Source organism: Podarcis tiliguerta, assembly GCF_965153285.1.
Source record: "Podarcis tiliguerta genome assembly, chromosome: 4".
Lineage (NCBI taxonomy): Eukaryota > Metazoa > Chordata > Lepidosauria > Squamata > Lacertidae > Podarcis > Podarcis tiliguerta.
In genome coordinates this window covers 71,656,065-71,674,301 of record NC_139537.1, presented here as the reverse complement: position 1 = coordinate 71,674,301, position 18,237 = coordinate 71,656,065, and the positions used below count along the sequence as shown (strand labels likewise).

At 41.3% G+C, this 18,237-nt stretch overlaps 1 protein-coding gene across 4 annotated transcripts in view; it reads left to right on the top strand.

The window, feature by feature from the left end:
• Nucleotides 1–18,237, top strand: part of MGAT4A (alpha-1,3-mannosyl-glycoprotein 4-beta-N-acetylglucosaminyltransferase A) — a 53,822-nt gene that overhangs the window by 19,195 nt on the left and 16,390 nt on the right. For all 4 annotated transcript variants that reach the window (XM_083437908.1, XM_083437909.1, XM_083437906.1 and 1 more), the window contains 7 exons: nucleotides 3,765–3,932; nucleotides 5,600–5,740; nucleotides 8,056–8,189; nucleotides 13,449–13,495; nucleotides 14,348–14,461; nucleotides 14,998–15,073; nucleotides 17,325–17,439. In XM_083437908.1, the coding sequence (XP_083294034.1) occupies nucleotides 3,765–3,932; nucleotides 5,600–5,740; nucleotides 8,056–8,189; nucleotides 13,449–13,495; nucleotides 14,348–14,461; nucleotides 14,998–15,073; nucleotides 17,325–17,439 (795 nt within the window). The remainder of the gene's footprint in view (nucleotides 1–3,764; nucleotides 3,933–5,599; nucleotides 5,741–8,055; nucleotides 8,190–13,448; nucleotides 13,496–14,347; nucleotides 14,462–14,997; nucleotides 15,074–17,324; nucleotides 17,440–18,237) is intronic.

Genomic DNA, 18,237 nt, shown 5'->3' with positions numbered 1-18,237 from the left:
CTGAGGAAGTCATAGGATTTCTGGAATTCTCAACAGAAATAATCTCCTGTCCTCATCCTTGCCAAGGATAACACAATCTTACTTCTGAAGGCCAAAGGCTTATTTAGTCCTGTTGCAAAAGAATGAAAAAATGTGATTCTTTGGCTGCAACTCTACAGTCTAGTGAAGGAGACATAATAAAGCAATTCTAAGGCCAGCAACTGGTACTTTAATGGTAAACCTCAATCAACTGACATTGAGATTGAGCTTTCTAGGCAGTAGCCAGGTTGCAAAAAACCCCACACATCCCTTAAACTAATCTAAAATTGATCTGGTAGAGATTCGGCCCCTAGTTATATTATTTTGTGTTGTGATTAGTGAAGGAAGGAAGAGGGGGGCTGTGTTTATTTATCCTATTTCCCCCATGCTTTTCAGCCAGCATTGACTTCCCAAGCAGCTAACAATTAAAATCCATACACAGATACAATTACATTATGGGCATAGCATGGGTATAGCAGGTTCCCTGGCCCCAGGCAGTTGATGGCGTAGTTCAAGCACTTCCTTCCAGAGCATGGAAGTGAGATTCTGCAGATAAAACTGGTGGGTGGCTGGTGGTAAAGATGCCAACTCGCAAAAGAAGCACTACCAAGTAGATGATTCTAGCATAACTAAAATTTCAGAGTCTGAAAGATAGTTTTGCTTCTGGTTCTGAAAGTTGTGCTGCTTTTTTTAATGGAGTTTTTAATGGATTTTTGTTTCTTGATGGCATGCAAATCTGTTTTTCTTTAAAAACTAGCAGTTTATTTCACTTGATGCTGAAGCTAGAGGAATCAGAGGCAAATGAGAAGCAAGAGGAATTGGAGTCCTTGCTATTCAGTGGCCTTGCCACCATATTGTAGGAGCAATATGAAAGTGTGTTTTCAGCTTCAAGAGTCTTGCCTGTTAGAAACTCAGATACATAAGTTAGGCACCAAATGGCTCCTTAAACCAAGGTTACAGTCACTAGAACGGAATGTCTAGTTGCCATTTTGGGGCAAGATGGCTCTAAAGTCTTATTTTTCAAACAATGGACTGACTGTGATTGATTCTCAGTTAAACATCTGGCTAGTTCAGATTACAACCTTGAGCTAGGTCAAGAACTCTGAGAACTTAAAGAAGAAAAGTCACTTGATCCAGGGACAGTCCACATAAATATTGGGCTATACCTACCTCTTTTTCTTAATGGTGACTGCTCCTGCTAAGGCTGCACAGAAAAAGCGTTTTGGTTCCTGCAATTTATTCCAATTGAGCAGATAAAACATAACAGATAGTAGTCTACAGGTTGTGGTATTATTGTGTGAAAACAGTCAAGATCCAATGATCCCCAGGTGTGCACCTCTAGATGATGGAGATGTTAGGCCCATCCTGGTGCCCAGGCATCTTCACTTGGTCGCAAGTGGTCTATAGCCAGGTGCAAAATGTGTCTGGCACCTGGCTGATTTCAAGCACTGCCTGTATCATCATCATCATCATCATCATCATCATCATTATCATTTTATTTGTTTGCTGCCTTTCCATAGTTGAAACTATGCTCAAGGTGGCTTTCAACATGACAAGATTTACATAGTTACAAATATAACAGAAGTCATAAACAATAAATAAAACATATCAAAAAGTACACAACAAAATAGCTTTTGTAGCTGGAGTCAGTCAGCACTCCATTCTCCCAGGCCAGATGGGAAAGTGCCAGCAAGGCAGGGTGCAGGTCTTCCAGGGCTCACAGTCAAGATGGTCTCATTTAAAACAACACAGATAAAAAATTGACAACTGAGGTTCCACTGTACTTAATTTAGAAGTTGGTTAGGAATAATGGAAGTCATGAATGGTTCCATCAGGAGTTTATCCTACAATGTGTCCACCTGGCAGCTGAGAAGCTAGAGTCATCTTGGTAGTGTGTGTGTGTGGGGGGGGAGCTCACATGACTGCATGCTTCTCCATGGAGCTGGGGGAGAGAAAGCTAGGCAAGAACCTTTATTCTTGATACCCAGGTTTTCTGTGAGCAGGGGATTCCTTGTATGGAGGGAACCTTGGCATGTGAATCCTTATGCACGATCTGGAGTATTGCAATGCATATGGAGGTTTACCACCTGTAAGAACTTGTCTCAAGCACCACCTGAGTGTACAGATTCTTAACCACAGGAATGCCCATTCTTTCTCCTCTTCGTAAATACATCTAAGCCAAAAGAAGCAGAATATAGGAGGTTCATAAGGTGAAACTAGGGTTCGTGGAACTAATGGGTACCTTGCACCCTGTTGTTGCCTGTGTCACGAATCAAAACTGAGCTTCATCACTTGTCTTTTGTGTTCTTATACTGAGAGAACAGGTTGGATGTTTGCCCAGAACTTGTAGTGCTACAATGTTAGGTTGTTCTGACGCTCAGCTCCAAATTGCATATAGTATCCCTAGGCTATGATGCTAAGATCAGAACGATATGGGGGCAAGGAGTGGGAAAGCCACTAAGCATTTCTATACGTAATGGGTAGCAGTTGAAATTGTCACTCTGTGGGTGGAAGGAGTACGTATTTGAAGAGAAAGGCTTCTTCCGTTCAGAGATGCCACCCTTAACCTCTGGGTTTCGCACAGTGACAAGAATGCAACCATGCTGAAGTGCCACACTGCATTGTGGGGGAACTGCCTAGGTTTTTGCTCCAGACACCAAAGTTCTTACACTCTCAGCTCAGTCTTTTAACTACATGGCACAGTCTTGATTGTAGATGTTCTCCAGACTGCAAAGCAGACTTAGAAGATTGCAAGATCCTTGCACCATCTTTCGGGCCCCCCTCCAAATGTTGCTAGGTCTTGGGATTGCAAGATTTCTTTTTGCTACAGGAACCAAAGGTCATCAGCTCTTTCCTTATCACTGTACTTTTAGTGTCTAGTCTAATGGGCACAGATGCTTTGGAATGTGCCGTTTCCTCTTCCCAAGGAATGATGTTGGCCTTTAATCTTATGTTTTGCTTAAAATGAAGTCCTGTTTGTTGTCATCAGTCACTAGAACTTGCTTTTCCTGACTCTGGCAATGTTGCAGAGCCACCTTTCCAAAGACTCGCTCACTCTCCTCCCATTCATACAAGTTAAAACTGATGACATAAAAACGGTAAAGGTAAAGGTAAAGGTAAAGGGACCCCTGACCATTAGGTCCAGTCGTGACCGACTCTGGGGTTGCGCGCTCATCTCGCTCTATAGGCCGAGGGAGCCGGCGTTTGTCCGCAGACAGCTTCTGGGTCACGTGGCCAGTGTGACAAAGCCGCATCTGGCGAGCCAGTGCAGCACGCGGAAACACCATTTACCTTCCCACCAGAGCGGTCCCTATTTATCTACTTGCACTTTGACATGCTTTCGAACTGTTAGGTTGGCAGGATCAGGGACCGAGGAACGGGAGCTCATCCCGTTGCGGGGATTCGAACTGCCGACCTTCTGATCGGCAAGTCCTAGGCTCTGTGGTTTAACCCACAGCGCCACCAATAACAGTATACATGAGCATATTCACAAAGACTCAATTTGCAAAACAATATTGTTACGGTGTAATTGTATTTCTTCTTGGTGCTCCTTCCTATAGTGCAGATAAGTCCTTCGGTCTATTTCCACCTGCTAAATTGTATCTGAAGAAATGTTATATTACTAGATTGGAGTCTCTTTGTTATTTCCTTGAACTGAAAACAATTTTTTTTACAGGAGAAGCAGCTTTCACATATGTCATGACAGACTTAAAACAGCGAATAACCTGCATTATTTCCACTTCTAGAAAAGCTGATTGCTTATCAAAGGGAATTTCATGCTTTGAAAGAACGTCTTCGTGTAGCTGAGCACCGAACCCTGCAGCGTTCTTCTGAATTAAATGCCATCTTGGAGCAGTTCAGACGGGCAGTCGCAGAAACAAATGGAAGTAAGGATGCACTGAGCAGTGTTTCAGGTACAGGCTAATTTTCTTGTTTATTATTATTACTTCTTTAAAAATACAAATTAAAGATTGACATGTTTGCCACTTCACTTCTCTCAATCTTTTTCTCCATGTGCATTTGTAAATATTCATTTGTTGACGAGTTTGTAAATAAATAAAAGGCGCTGTGGGTAAAACCTCAGTGCCTAGGGCTTGCCGATCGAAAGGTCGGCGGTTTGAATCCCCACGATAGGGTGAGCTCCCGTCTCTCGGTTCCAGCTCCTGCCCACCTAGCAGTTTGAAAGCACCCCTAAGTGCAAGTAGATAAATAGGTACCGCTTTATAGCGGGAAGGTAAACGGCGTTTCCGTGTGCTGCACTGGTGCTGGCTCGCCAGAGCAGCTTCGTCACGCTGGCCACGTGACCCAGAAGTGTCTCTGGACAGCGCTGGCCCCTGGCCTCTTAAGTGAGATGGGCGCACAACCCTAGAGTCGGACACGACTGGCCCGTACGGGCAGGGGTACCTTTTACCTTGTAAATAAAAACTATCCTGTAGACATAGCAAATATTTCCTTCCTTGCTCTTTCCTTCAGGATTAACTTTGTTCCACCTTTAGAGTGCGTGTGAGAAGGATCCAATTTCTTGCTTTGTACTGAATGTTTGAACGTGAAGGAAATACACTATACCTTGCATCTAGAGATTATTACCTGGTTTCTGTTGCTTTGGTGAAGCAACCTGATGTCCAGGCTACGAATACTTAAATAAAATTTCATTTTCCCAGTACAGGAATAAATGTCATTTATTGTAAAGTTGGAAGGCACCCCAGGGGTCATCTAGTCCAACTCCCTGCAATCCATGACAGATGTCAACTGCTTGTCTATATTTGCATTCTTTCTTATTTCCAGCGTCTTGAGATATGAACTGGTTCCATGGAGGATTCTGGATTTGATCTCTGTATAATGTGTGCAGAGAATTCATTCATTTGGGCCAATGGGGTGGGGGACTTTCTCTTTGCCAGCTCCCTGGTGCCAAACGTCTTGCTTTGGTGACTTCATTATAGATTAATCATTTGTGTTTGGAGGGGGAATACGTAAAACCAGACTGGACTCCCTCAGGTGCAAAAACTCATCTAGGCTTTGTTTTCGTAATGACAACCGTTTATTAAACATATGTAAGTTAATGTAGTAGTGCAATCGGTTAGACTGGAAAACAATTCTACTTTAGTACACTTAGCTTACACTGAACTGCAATTGCCAGCATTCCCCAGGCAGAGGGATTGGTTGTAAAACCACCCTTGGAATTGTAGAAACAGAAATTTCCCTAGAACTCTCGGCACCCTTAACAAACTACAGTTCTCAGGATTCTTAGGGGCTGTTTAAAGTGGTCATACTTTAAATGTACAGGGCATTAGGTGGGGACCTAGGGCTGCATTAGTTTGAAAAAGAGCAACAAGCCCTCTTCATTTGTGTAGCCGACTTTCAAATGTTGCACAGAACGCTGCTTCCATTCCCAGGCAAACCACTATTTTGTGACAATCCATGACTATTGCTTTTATTTTAGAATCTTTTTTTTAAAAAATATTCTGTTTCATGTAAACCTGTGAAATGTGTACAGTTCCTTACACTTTGGGTTAGATACTTGGTTAGGGTCCATTTTGGTTGAATGGCTGCACAGCTATATAATGTATATATTTGTTTTCAGATGAAACGTTAAAACTGCTAAAGGAGTTAACAAGCAGGAAAGCTCTTCAAGTGCCAAATATATATTACCACTTGCCTCATTTATTGAAAAATGAAGGAAGCCTTCGACCTTCAGTGCAGGTTGGCCTTGGAAGAACCGGAGGTAAAACTGACAATATTTCTATGATTGATGCACTTAAAGATGTATACAAACCCTTGTGGCTGTAGCAAAAAGGCTCAGTACACGACTACTCGCAGACAAAAGATATAGGAATCTTACTTCTTTTGTTAGCTGTCTCTTAGAATTCAGGGTGAATCCAAGGTCGAAGAAGCTTGTCTTTAACCTTCTCTTTTATTGTCTCATGCAGATCCCACACTTTTGATGTTAAGGTATAATTTAAAAAACCCCACTAATTTGAAGCAGCATGCCTATTCTTAAATTAAGTTTTTAAAAATAACAATGCATGGGTTTTTCCACATGCTCACAAATTAGTAGGCTGGGGTGGAATTCAGTGTTGTTCTATTACAAACGTTCCATCTGTGCAAGCAATTACAGTTTGCCAGATGGAACGACCCTCCTCCCTTCCCCTCTCCCCGCATGCTCTTCTGGAGGCTCTCCTGACCCCCCAGAGCCAATTGGGGGGCATGGGGAGGAGAGGTGGGGAAGCCCCTTTGCACAAAGGGAGATCCTTGCACAGGGTTCCACTGATGGGCACATTAAGTGAATCCTGCCCATTGTTTCCATGCTGTGTAGGGACTGTAGAATGTGGAATATAGGGGTAGGTAACTGGGCCTCCTTTAGTTGCTTATTGCTTTTTTTTTTGGCAAGTGTTTAAAGTACACAAAGTAGTTCCAATAAAATATAATCACCTTGGTCCAAGGAGACCAATGCAACTGCTGCTTATTAATTTTTTTGCATGCCCGGTGGGGACTATTATTTATTTTTCTTCTTGCCAACTCTTCTGCAGCCCATCAAGAAATGGTCTCTGACACTCCCGAGTCAATACAATGGGGTTGTACGTAGTAAGGAAAACTAACAGTGCACTTCAGACATTGGCCTGGTTCCCACATGACACTAAACCATGGTTTATAACTTGACCATCTGAACCTGGCCCAGTGTTATAACTATGGTTTGTTAATCACAAACAAACCACACTTGCAAGCCATGGTTCACGGATTGTTTATAAACCATGATGGTAAATGTGTGCTTCTTGTTCTGAAATTGCACCCAGAAAAAATTGGTGTGTGAAGTGACCTGTATAGTATTTCATAAGGCACAGAGGAGTTGTTGTTGAGAAAATGAAGGAAGACTCACTGCGTAAGTAGATCTTTGGCCCCAAGGTAAATGGGTTGTACATTCTCCTTCAGTTTTGATTCTTTCATGTTATGCTACTGAATGCCAGCCCTGCAAAACAGATTAGTAGGACTTAGTCGTGAAGACATCTCCTGAGAAATGTTCGCTATTGAATTATGGGTGTCTGTCTGCAAAACATTATTTTCACATCCGTTGCTCTGCATGGATTGTTAAGTCTGCATTATCTAGTAGCCCAAAGTTTTCATAATCCAACTTCTGTTGGTTAGCTTTTAAATAATAATAATAATAATAATAATAATAATAATAATAATAATGAGAGGCTTTGCATTTGTGGATTTAGTACTGTTTGGATTTAACGAGAGGTGTGTGTTTTAGTGCATGTCAGGTATGAAAGGCACATGATCAAGCATTATGGTTTATACGTATGGTTTATATGTATGCATGAAAACTCTTTTTAATGGAAAGGGTTTCAGCAGGCAAATGACTTGTATGACTTGTATCATGCACTTGTTGGCAAAAATCCAACTTAAAATCTGTAAAAAGAAAATATGGCAGTTCTGGGACAGCTTCAGACAACCAGCTCAGCTCCTCCCCCCCCCCCGAAAAAAAGCTGTGATAGTTTTTCAGTTGTTCTGCAATGGTTTCTCACCACCCATTGACTGTGGAGGCTGCTTGTGTTAATAAAGTTGATGGGGGAAGGGGTTTCAATTACTGTACAGGAACTGAGGAAGAAAAAGTAGATGATGCTGATTTTGGATTAGTCATAATGGATAGGAGCTATGTAGCTATGAAAAACTCAGAGTAAAGGGAGCCTTTTTGGGGAAAAGTTGTATCTTGCACAATCCAACATTTGAACAAAATTCAGTTTTCCTGACCAAAGAGAGGCTGAAACTTTGGTCTGAGATTTTTATACAAACACGCCATCCATAAGAAAAACTCCCCTCCCCCGCCGCCCAAATGTATGCTTCCTGTTTTGAGTATACCTGTAGTATTGAAATTGTTTTTGTTCCTTTACACCGAAATCCAAATCAAACAAAATAACCCCTTGATTATGCCCTGTTTCACTCTGTTATGTTTTAAAGTATTTTTATACACCTTGCATAATAAACCACATTCTTTCCTGTTCAAACCACCTGAGTGAATTGCTCATTGTTGTTTTTCAGTTTCTATAGTAATGGGAATTCCGACTGTAAAGAGAAAAGTAAAATCTTACCTTACAGAAACTCTTCACTCATTGATTGACAAGCTGTCTCCAGAAGAGAAACTAGACTGTGTTATGGTTGTCTTCATAGGAGAGGTAAGCCCAAGGCAGGCTGTTACCATTGTAGCTCTGTTTCTGATTGCAAGAAGCACCAGTGTGTGGGATGTTACTGCTCCTTACGTTATTTGTAAGTTTTGTGTTTCATCTCTTCCTGCTATATAGTCATATTGAAAATGTTTTGCCTTCTCTGAACATGAAGAGGCTCACTGTGTGTGGAATTATATCTTATTCCACTCTCCTACACTGAGTGGGCTTAAGTTCAGTAGGGAGAATTAAGCAGATCTTTAAAATAGTTCTCATTTTAATACTTTGCTTGCATTTGCATGTGCATTCGTATGGACAGTGAACCTGCATTTCTGATGGAAAATGGTGATTTCTGGCTAGCGGCTTGAGCTACGTATGGGTGATAGTTTTGCTATTCCTGTAAGGTAAAGGGACCCCTGACCATTAGGTCCAGTCGTGAGTGACTCTGAGGTTGCGGCGCTCATCTCACTTTATTGGCCGAGGGAGCCGGCGTACAGCTTCCGGGTCATGTGGCCAGCATGACTAAGTTGCTAGCCAGAATTTATCTACTTCCACTTTGACGTGCTTTCGAACTGCTAGGTTGGCAGGAGCTGGGACCGAACAACAGGAGCTCATCGTGTCGCAGGGATTCAAACCGCCGACCTTCTGATCAGCAAGTCCTAGGCTCTGTGGTTTAACCCACAGCGCCACCAGCGTCCCGCTATTCCTGTAGTAGGATACAGTTGTGATGCTATCAGCTACTAAAGGCACTTAACAAAGAAAACAGACTTATGCCACAACTACAGTGATGTTCTGCAAACAAACAAACAAACAAACAAACAAACAAGACAGAGCTTGCCTGTAATTGTGATATGAGAAGAAACATCTTCCTTCAGTTTCTACCTGGTGCAAGCATGCAATGGCAAGAAGGTAGTCTTCGAGGTGTTGTGGGCACTGCCACCCTGCCTCAGTTTTTAAAACCAGCACCAGAGCAGCAGTGTGAACTCTTGCTACTCCGCAGCCCAGGAGTATTGCTAGGTCCTGGTCCTGGATATGAAAGTTAAGTGGCTGTCCTTTGATTAGTGATAAGTGTCCCAAGCCCAAGCCCATGCTTTGTAACAATCCAGAACAATTGAGGATTAGACATTACGATGAAGATTTTTATAATTATGCAATCCACTTTCATGATGCTTTTTTAACTAAGGCCGGCCAAATATATGCTTTTGACCTGAAGACCTTGCTGTTTAAATTTTGATAGAAAGGGAGAGAAAAATGTATTAATAAGGAATGGACATGAGTATACAATTACATGTATAGTCTTGTTTATTAAATTTGTATACTGGCCTTCATCTGAAGGCACTGCTGATCTGGGTTCTGGTGTTACCCAAATTTCCTGATTTTATCTTAGGCAAAAAGCTCCTGTTAAATCTGTGCTCATTGAACCTATAATGGGGCATTTTGCTTTCTCTTTCTTGTTTAACTGAAAGAGAATAAATACATTGTGTGCATTAATACATGACTGTTGAATTGCCTAATTAACTGGATAGGTACTAACACAAAATGAGTTTGCGCGGCTGTAACAAATTTAAGATTGATTGAGAACGGTCAGGAAACTGACATTTCTGGAGGCTGATCCGTTAGAATACAAAATATCATCCAAACAGTTCTTCAGTACTCTGTCCCCACATATGTTTCAAAGAAGTTAAGTAACTCTCCAGAGTCCAGACATTTGATTTTACAATTACCAAATCACATTTAGTCAATGTTATTTTTCTAGAAAAAGAGGTGCTGGAATTCCCCATGTGTGCCTTTCTTTGTTCTTTTATAATGGCAATGGGGCCCATCTGAAAAGTGCTGGAACGGAGTTCCGGCGAGTTCCGGCTGAAGAAAAAGCCCTTCAATTAGTTCAAATAAATCCCTAAAGGTGTAACTCTACTCTCAATCTTTCAACATTAATTTATTTTTTAATTTCTGCCTGAATAAGTAAAAGTAAAAAACTGGTCTTTTCTAATTGGAACGGTTTTCAAACACCTCTCTAGGTATTGTGTATTTACCCTCCAACCCCTTGTCATCGGGTAGTTAGCTTTCCAATACATTTTACACTTGGATTGGAGGTTAAGCAATAAACAGTGAGATAGTCAGAACAAACATGGCATATGGTAATTTAGAGAGAGTAAATAACTGCCCAAATCTAGGCTGTGATCTGCCACTTTTTGGAGTAACGTTTTTTTCAGTTGCCTATTGCAGGTTAAAGTGAAAAGCGGCCGGGGGAGGGGGGGATGTGGTGGGAGAGCAGAGAAAAGGAGCAAACTGAGCTGTGGAAATCCCATACAAAACCAGGATGTTTTTGTTATCAACCAACATAAGGACATACGAAGCTTCCTTATACAGTGGTACCTCGGTTTACAAACTTTTCTGTTCCGGAAGTCCGTTCTTAAACCAAAACCATTCTTAAACCAAGGTGCGCTTTCCCTAATCAGGCCTCCCGCCGCTGGTGCCCTTCCACCGTTCAGCTTCTGTTCGTAGACCAAGGTAAAGTTCGCAAACTGGGACACTACTTCCGGTTTTGCGGACTTCTTAAACCGAATAGTTCATAAACAGGGCTATACTTAAACCGAGGTACCACTGTACTGATTCAGACCTTTGGCATACTTTGTTTAAATCAGTGTTCCCCAAACTTGGGTCTCCAGCTGTTTTCAGACTACAATTCCCATCATCCCTGACCACTGGTCTTGCTGGCTAGAGATGATGGGAGTTGTAGTCCAAACAGCTAGAAACACTGGTTTAAATTGACTACTAGGAGCTCTGCAGGGTTTCAGAAAGGAGCCCTTTCCAGCCCTGCCTCAAGATCCCAGGGACAGAACCTGGAATCTTCCACATGTGCTTTACAACTGAAAATATACTCTTTATGCTGAAATACCTTTAACAGCAGCCAGAAGAGTTTTAGACAAACTGTAGAAGCCTGCTAGTTCTCTGTACATTTTTTTAATTATATAAATTTGTAACGGTGAGGCTTGAAAGAGATTGCTTAAGCTAACTTCATTAGAAATATGAATGTGCTCCTTTATAAGACAGTTTGAGCTGTACAAAATGAGCATTGTGGAGTATCTCCTGTCCCCAGAAATTTTTTTGGGAACATATACTGTACCTTGTTTGCTAACCAAGGCAGCCAGCTCTGCAAATATATGGTTAAGACTGTTTGCCATGACTCTACATATTGCTTATTTAACTGCAGAAGCTACTATTGGCATTGAGCCTGGAGCAGAAACAGCGTCAGTCTGGAAGTTATGTAAACCTGTATTTGATGTAGTACACTTCTGTGTTGCATGTAAAGGAGGAATTATTGTATGAAGTTTGTTTGTTTTTGTTTTTTAAAGCAAAAACAATCTTTCTAAATGGTGCACCAATTTCTAATTTGGAGCATGTATTTTCCCCGAACTGTACTTCCATCATGGAGATATTGCAGGTTCTCAGTACTCAGACCTCTACAGTTCTTTTAGCCAAGGAAAATGCCATTTAGCCCCCTAGATACCTCTTCTTTGCTGTTACAACTGATGTAATACAATTGATTTCATAGATCTATGAACCAGGGTATCCAATGCAGGAACTGGGAAGACCACACAGCTTCCAAAGAGAGCTTGGTACACAAAACAGTGTGAAACCAGAGGATAACTCATGGGCTCTGTGCATGGTAGAAAAACAAGTGTGAAATACAGGAGAGGCTTTGTGAGTCAGTTTCCCGCTGCATTTCCTTTAGCACCACACTTCAGAGATGAGAGCACTTGCAAGGTAGATGTGTATTGTAGACAAGTGAGATATTTCTGATTATTCATTTTAGCACTTTGCTTGTGTCTGTAACAATTCAGCTTTTAGTAGTTTATAGTTTTAGATATGATCAGTCAAGGGGAAAAACTCTTGGCTGGTATGTATTGAACCACATTTTGTTTTCCAATGCCTTGTTGGAACTTTCGTGCAGGATGGAAGGAAGTGCAGGTCAGTTTGTTGAAGTTAGCACAAGAAGAGCAGGGAACGTTCTGTATTTGTTGCTTTTCTTAGGCTGCCTTCAGAGGTAGATTATTCCAGGGTGGTGGTTTGTTGGCACTGAGACACTCAGAGTAAGCAAAGGCGATGCCTTTTTATTAGAATGGTATGTTAGATTGCAAGGTAAGGTAAAGGTCGCTTCACAGTGCAAATATGTTAATACATACTGCCTTTAAAGTTATAAAACAATCTAAATATACAACATGAAAAAACCCTACAGATTGCATGTAGGGCAAATGTATCAAAATCAACCATGGTGGCTTAAGCAGTGTACGGTAGTTTAGCAACCATTTGAGCTACGTGCTTTTCTAATGGATTTGGAGAGATTTTTCTGTACCCTTGGGGTAAATTCAGATTTGAGATTTATATAGAGCAGGATAAAAGCCTCTTCATTCCCCAGATCCGTTCAGAAACTAATTTTTGTGTGTCTGCCAAGACGTGATGACACAAATGTACATATCCATTGTTTCTGTAAGTGGGAGAAGCAACCTGGGGAAGGTGGAAAAGGGGACAGGAGTGAGACTTAGGTTCCAAGGAGTTTCTGTGAGCCATTGGTTCGAGTCCTACCTTCCAGAGCAGGAGAAAACAAGCTTGCTCCATCTTCCATGTGACAGCCCTTGAGATATTTGAAGATGGCTATCATATCTCCTCTCAGTCTCCTCTTTTCCAGGCTAAACATACCCAGCTCCTTCAACCATTCCTCGTAGGACTTGGCTTCTAGACCCTTGATCATCCTAGTTTTAAATTACTGTTTTTCTCAACAACATACATAGAAGCAGGGACTGGAACCTTTCCCTATCCCTGATGCTTTTTATTTAGCCATGGAGAGATTGCTTTAAAGATACATGTGTCATTCACAGTTGATACATGGCCATGGTTATTATACCACCACATAGGTTCTGTTTTCACTAAAGACCGTAACACTGGGATTTGCTTAACTTGAAGTGAATGTAGTAAATTAATAAACACGATTTTCTGAATTGAATTAAAAATTGTGCTGGCCAGTGTGCGAGATTGAAATCAATCCTTTGCTATTCTGTGTTTGAATGGACACATTTTGTGACCTCTGTCATGCTAACTTTTTGATGAACATTAATCATTATTTTATGTATTTAAATAATTTCTAACCCACTTCACTGCTACTTGAATTTTTGAAAATAAATGCTGTAGAATTTATACAGTCATTTAAAACTAATTTGTTATACTTGGTTCAAAAATGTTGCTTTAAAATGCCTCTCTTTCTCCCCCCAGACAGATCTTGATTATGTAAATGGCGTTGTAGCAAGCCTAGAAAAGGAGTAAGTTTATTTCATTGTTTATCCATTGTTTATTTCAGTTTTAGTAATAGTTTTCTTCATATGCATGGGTTGCATACTGTGGTAAATTGCATGGAGCAATTAGATGGTCTCAACTTGCAAAACAGCAAATGGGATTAAAAGGTTCAGTCTGTCATAAACGGATTATGTTGGAATGAAATAAATGGATTGCAAAGCACCTATGCTAAAGCTGCTATGCTAGCGCTGAAGTATAGAAGCAGATACCTGCATACTTAAGAAATTAATGCATATTGTGGTTTTAAATAATAGATTATGAGAATTAAGGCCAGACCCTAAAGCAATTTCTGCTTTTGTAGAAGACCCGGATGCCAGTTCTTGCTAGTTGCAGCTGCTTGTACATTGTTGGATTCTATCCTAGTGGGATTTTCAAGGGACATAGGGAGGTTTTGTGGAAAGGAGAGATCATGCAGAAGTCACCTCACAGCCTTTGGACCCCAACCTGTACATATCACTTTATATATGGATCTACATTAGTGGTTAAGCCAGGCATGGGCAAACCCGGCCCTCCAGATGTTTTGGGACTACAACTCCCATCATCCCTAGCTAACAGGACCAGTGGTCAGGGATGATGGGAGTTGTAGTCCCAAAACTTCTGGAGTGCGAAGTTTGCCTATGCCTGGGTTAAGCTGATATTAACTTGGCCACAATATGATTAGGCTGATACTAATTTGCCTGGTGCTACTGGGTGAGCACCTTGACTGAACAGAAATTTGAACCATCCCAGCTCCAACATTTGATCACCACATTAGGTTTCTGGAGTGTAGCGTTCCCTTGAATAGTATATAACGGCAAATTTGAACTTTCTGAATACAGGTTTTCTAAAGAAATCAGTTCTGGCTTGGTGGAAGTAATAGCTCCACCTGCGTCCTACTATCCTGACTTGACAAACCTAAAAGAGACGTTTGGAGACTCAAAAGAAAGAGTCAGGTAAGAATTTCTCAGGGTACTGGGGAATAATAACTTCATTCGTTGTAGATTGTAGAGTGCATTGAAAATTCAGGACATGGAAATTTCATAAATGGAAACTGCCATGTTCTCCCGCCCCCTAGTATTAATAGTAACTGGGGGTGAAATACTCAGATTGCTACCATAGGGGAGAAACTTAATCTCTCTGCACCATGCTATTCTCCCAGTTTTGAAATTCCCTCTCCATGATGTTCACCTTACAGGGCAAAACATATAGGTACTTAAAATCTTGTTTGCTTCTTTGTGGGACTGCTTGGTAAGATGGCTTCTAACAGGCTGCAGCTGAACAGCAGTTGGCTTGGTGGGAGAATCCTGCAATGAAACAACTGAAAGGGCAGACTACATTGCTTCTGGCAGGTCACCTCCCCAAATGGTGACTCCAAAGAGGACTTCAGGGTTCACCACCATGATAGGAATGCTACCTCCTGAAACCTTGTATATGCCTTCATTGCCTACTGAGATGTTTGGCTTAGAAAACTAACTGTATTTAATTTCAGATGGCGGACAAAGCAGAATCTGGATTATTGTTTCCTTATGATGTATGCACAGAAAAAGGGTGTTTACTACATTCAGGTAAATTGGTGGTGTTGTTGTTTTACTTTGAATGGTGAAAACTAGTATCCAAGACATGTCCTGTGCTCTTGTAATCAGCATAAGAACAGTTATTTAGTTGAATTGCAGTGTTGGCATAGTATATGGGAAATGTTTATAAGTGTTTTATAGATAGACCAAACAAACAAACAAACAAAAAGCCAAGCCAACTAAGGGTGATGGGTATGTAAATCATAACTTTTTAGGAAAATAGAGCTAAAACAAGTAAGGTGATTTGTAGTTGTGTTTTCCCTTTAAATGTTTTAATTTAAAATATAAAATGCCTTAGTTAAATATTGTTGATTTTTTAATTGTTAAAAAATGATGCTAAGATTCTTTCCAGATTTAGTTGCTTGGGCAAGCCTGCGTTTATTACTTTAGAAACAGCTGTAATTGCCAAGGTGATGCTTTGCAAATATGGTTTAGTTCGTCACATATGGCTGCAATAAGACCAAGATTGATATGCACATGCTTAGTTTCACACACTGTCTAAGTAGCTGACTCTAATTCAGTGAATCTAATTTGCTCCTGTAAAATTGAGCAGCTGCGTCATTTCTTGCCTGAATAGGATTTACAGTAAGAGCAAAAGCCTGTAATAACTACGGAGCTGCACAAATGTTTTTTTCCAGCTCTGCCTTCGATCCTACATCATCAAAGGAAATTTGGAAATAACACATTTTATCCTTTAAGTGATTCTCCTGCAGTGCCTTGCCCCCGCATAAAGCCAGCCATTCCATATCCTATCTGCATATAAAAGATGGGATTGCAACGAGAAATGGATAGAGTCTCTGTCTGACATGATAATTCCTGCACTATTTGGGTTTTTTTCTTCTGGTATTCCCTTCTCACATGCACAAGCTTTTTGGAAGTTTATTAGATCCCAGATAACATCCTTATATAACTGTGTCCCTGTACAATAAACAGCTTTTAAAAATCCTATTGTGCAGGGTTGTTTTTGTTTTAAAATATGCTGTCTCTCATAAAAAAAACCCTCTCTGTTGATATTGTTCCACCAGTGTTATTCCATGTGATAAATCTAATTGTGTAGGTGGATTTTAAAGGCATGGCTGTGTGGTCATGCAGTCTCTAGTTTGGCACCATGGAAAGAAATAATGTTGGAGGTGTTGTGTTGTTTCCGATGGTGACCCTCTTGTTGACTGAATGCATTTTTAATCTTTTGGAGGATTCCATTAGTGGAAACGTGGGAGGTGATTTTTGCTGTTTTCCCCTTCAGCTTCCTTTGCACCCCTTGAACTCCACTCCAGAGGTTTGGGGCACCCATGGAACAATATGTTTGGTGGCAGAGGGGGAGTCACAGCTGGAGATCGGAGAAATTTGTGTCCATGGTTCTCATGGAAGCCTGCACTGAATCAAATGTTGGATTCAGACCCTTCTCAAATATTTCTGTTTAGATGATGACCAACTTAGGGTCTCTTCAACCCTAAAATTTCATCAGTAATGGGCTTCTCATAAGGCAAGAAGGTTAAACCTCAAAGAGAAAAAATAATGTTAGCAATGAGACATGTTCTTGTTGATGGGCAGTGTAGTTTTGATCACCAAAAGCATGTTTTTGTTTTTGTTTTCCATTTAATTTCTGAGTTAACAGGACAATCCTGCTCAGAAGTAAGTTGCAATTAATCAGTGAGATTCAGGGTACTTCCAGTTAGAGACAAATCATTCGGATATCACAACAGTAGGGTGTTCCCCCCCCCTTACTGGATTTTGCTTGGAAAAGGGTAAATTTAGATTAAATTTCAAACAAAATATGCACTGGCATTTTGATGCCCATGATGTTCTGGGAATACTGCCATTTTTTTTAATTTAAAAAATGCATGCATGAAGGGCAGGCATCTTGCAATATACCCCTTACCGTATATAGGATTGCAGCCTCTCAAAAATGATTGCCCTTTTTATTTATAGTTTGCAGCCCCCTCCCAGTGATTGCAGTTGAGGCAAATAATGAGGTTGTATCTAACAAAGTCATTATATTAACACCATGACTTCTGCTTCAACAACATAACTTCTCCTCCTCTCTGTATTCCCAGGAACATTTTTGGGGGGTGCGTGGGGGAAAGTGAGGGAAGACAAGTTATGTTAATGGAATACATTTGTTGGATGCAGCCCAAGAAGTTCAACTGTACGTTTGCGTTTGAAATGTGGTTTGCCTAACACACTCTTTTTCACATTTTGTTTCTTCTTTTCTTTTGCTGGTCTTGCTCTTTGGCTCCCTTAGCTTGAGGATGACATTGTTGTCAAGCAGAATTACTTCAGCACAATAAAAAATTTTGCGCTTCAGTTGTCATCCGAAGATTGGATGATTCTTGAATTTTCTCAGCTGGGATTCATTGGTAAGAGAAATTCCTCTTTAGCAGGTTTGAAAAAGGCAGAGGAAGGGGTGTACAGTGGGGGTGGTCTGCCCCGGGTGTTCCCACTGAGGGGGGTGACAAAATGCTGGGCAGCACTCAGTGCGGGGCCTGCAGCACGCCTGAGCCACGCGTCTCTCCTGGGGTGACGCGGTGGCTTGGGTGCCCGCAGGCTCTGTGCTGCCCCAAACGGTCTGCTGGCCGCCTCCCCCTCAGCTGTAGGGTGACTGAGTGGGAGGAGACAGGCAGACTCCTCGGAGGCACCGCGGAATGTCCTGCCCCGGCATACGCACCACCCCAGGTGCCTGATCGGCTTGCTCCGCCGCTGGGCAGGTGCAGGGGAGGGTGGAGAGAAAAAGAGAAATCCAGCACTCTGGCAGAGAATCCACAAAAATGTCCCAACTTTTAAAATATGGAAATACAGTGAGTTTTAATTTTTTTAAAAATTTTGTGACTTTCCCAGTATAATTCCACATATTCAGTTGCATGCTGACTGTTGTGAGAGAATCCAGCTGCTGAAAGTTAGAATAATTCTATAGCAGTGACTGCCATCTCAGAACATGACAAATTTCTATATGGGCTCCAGTAATTTAAACTATTTCCCATGGAGCTTAGGCTCAATGAAGAACTGCCCTCGTTTTAGAGGTTTCCCACTACAGCTTTTCTGCCTCTATCAAAGCCAGTGACATCAAACTTTTCACTTAGAAACCTTTCCTTTTCAATATTGTATTCACTTGACTGAAGAGGGCAGATTCCTCTGCTCCCATTGCGATGCTCCTACCT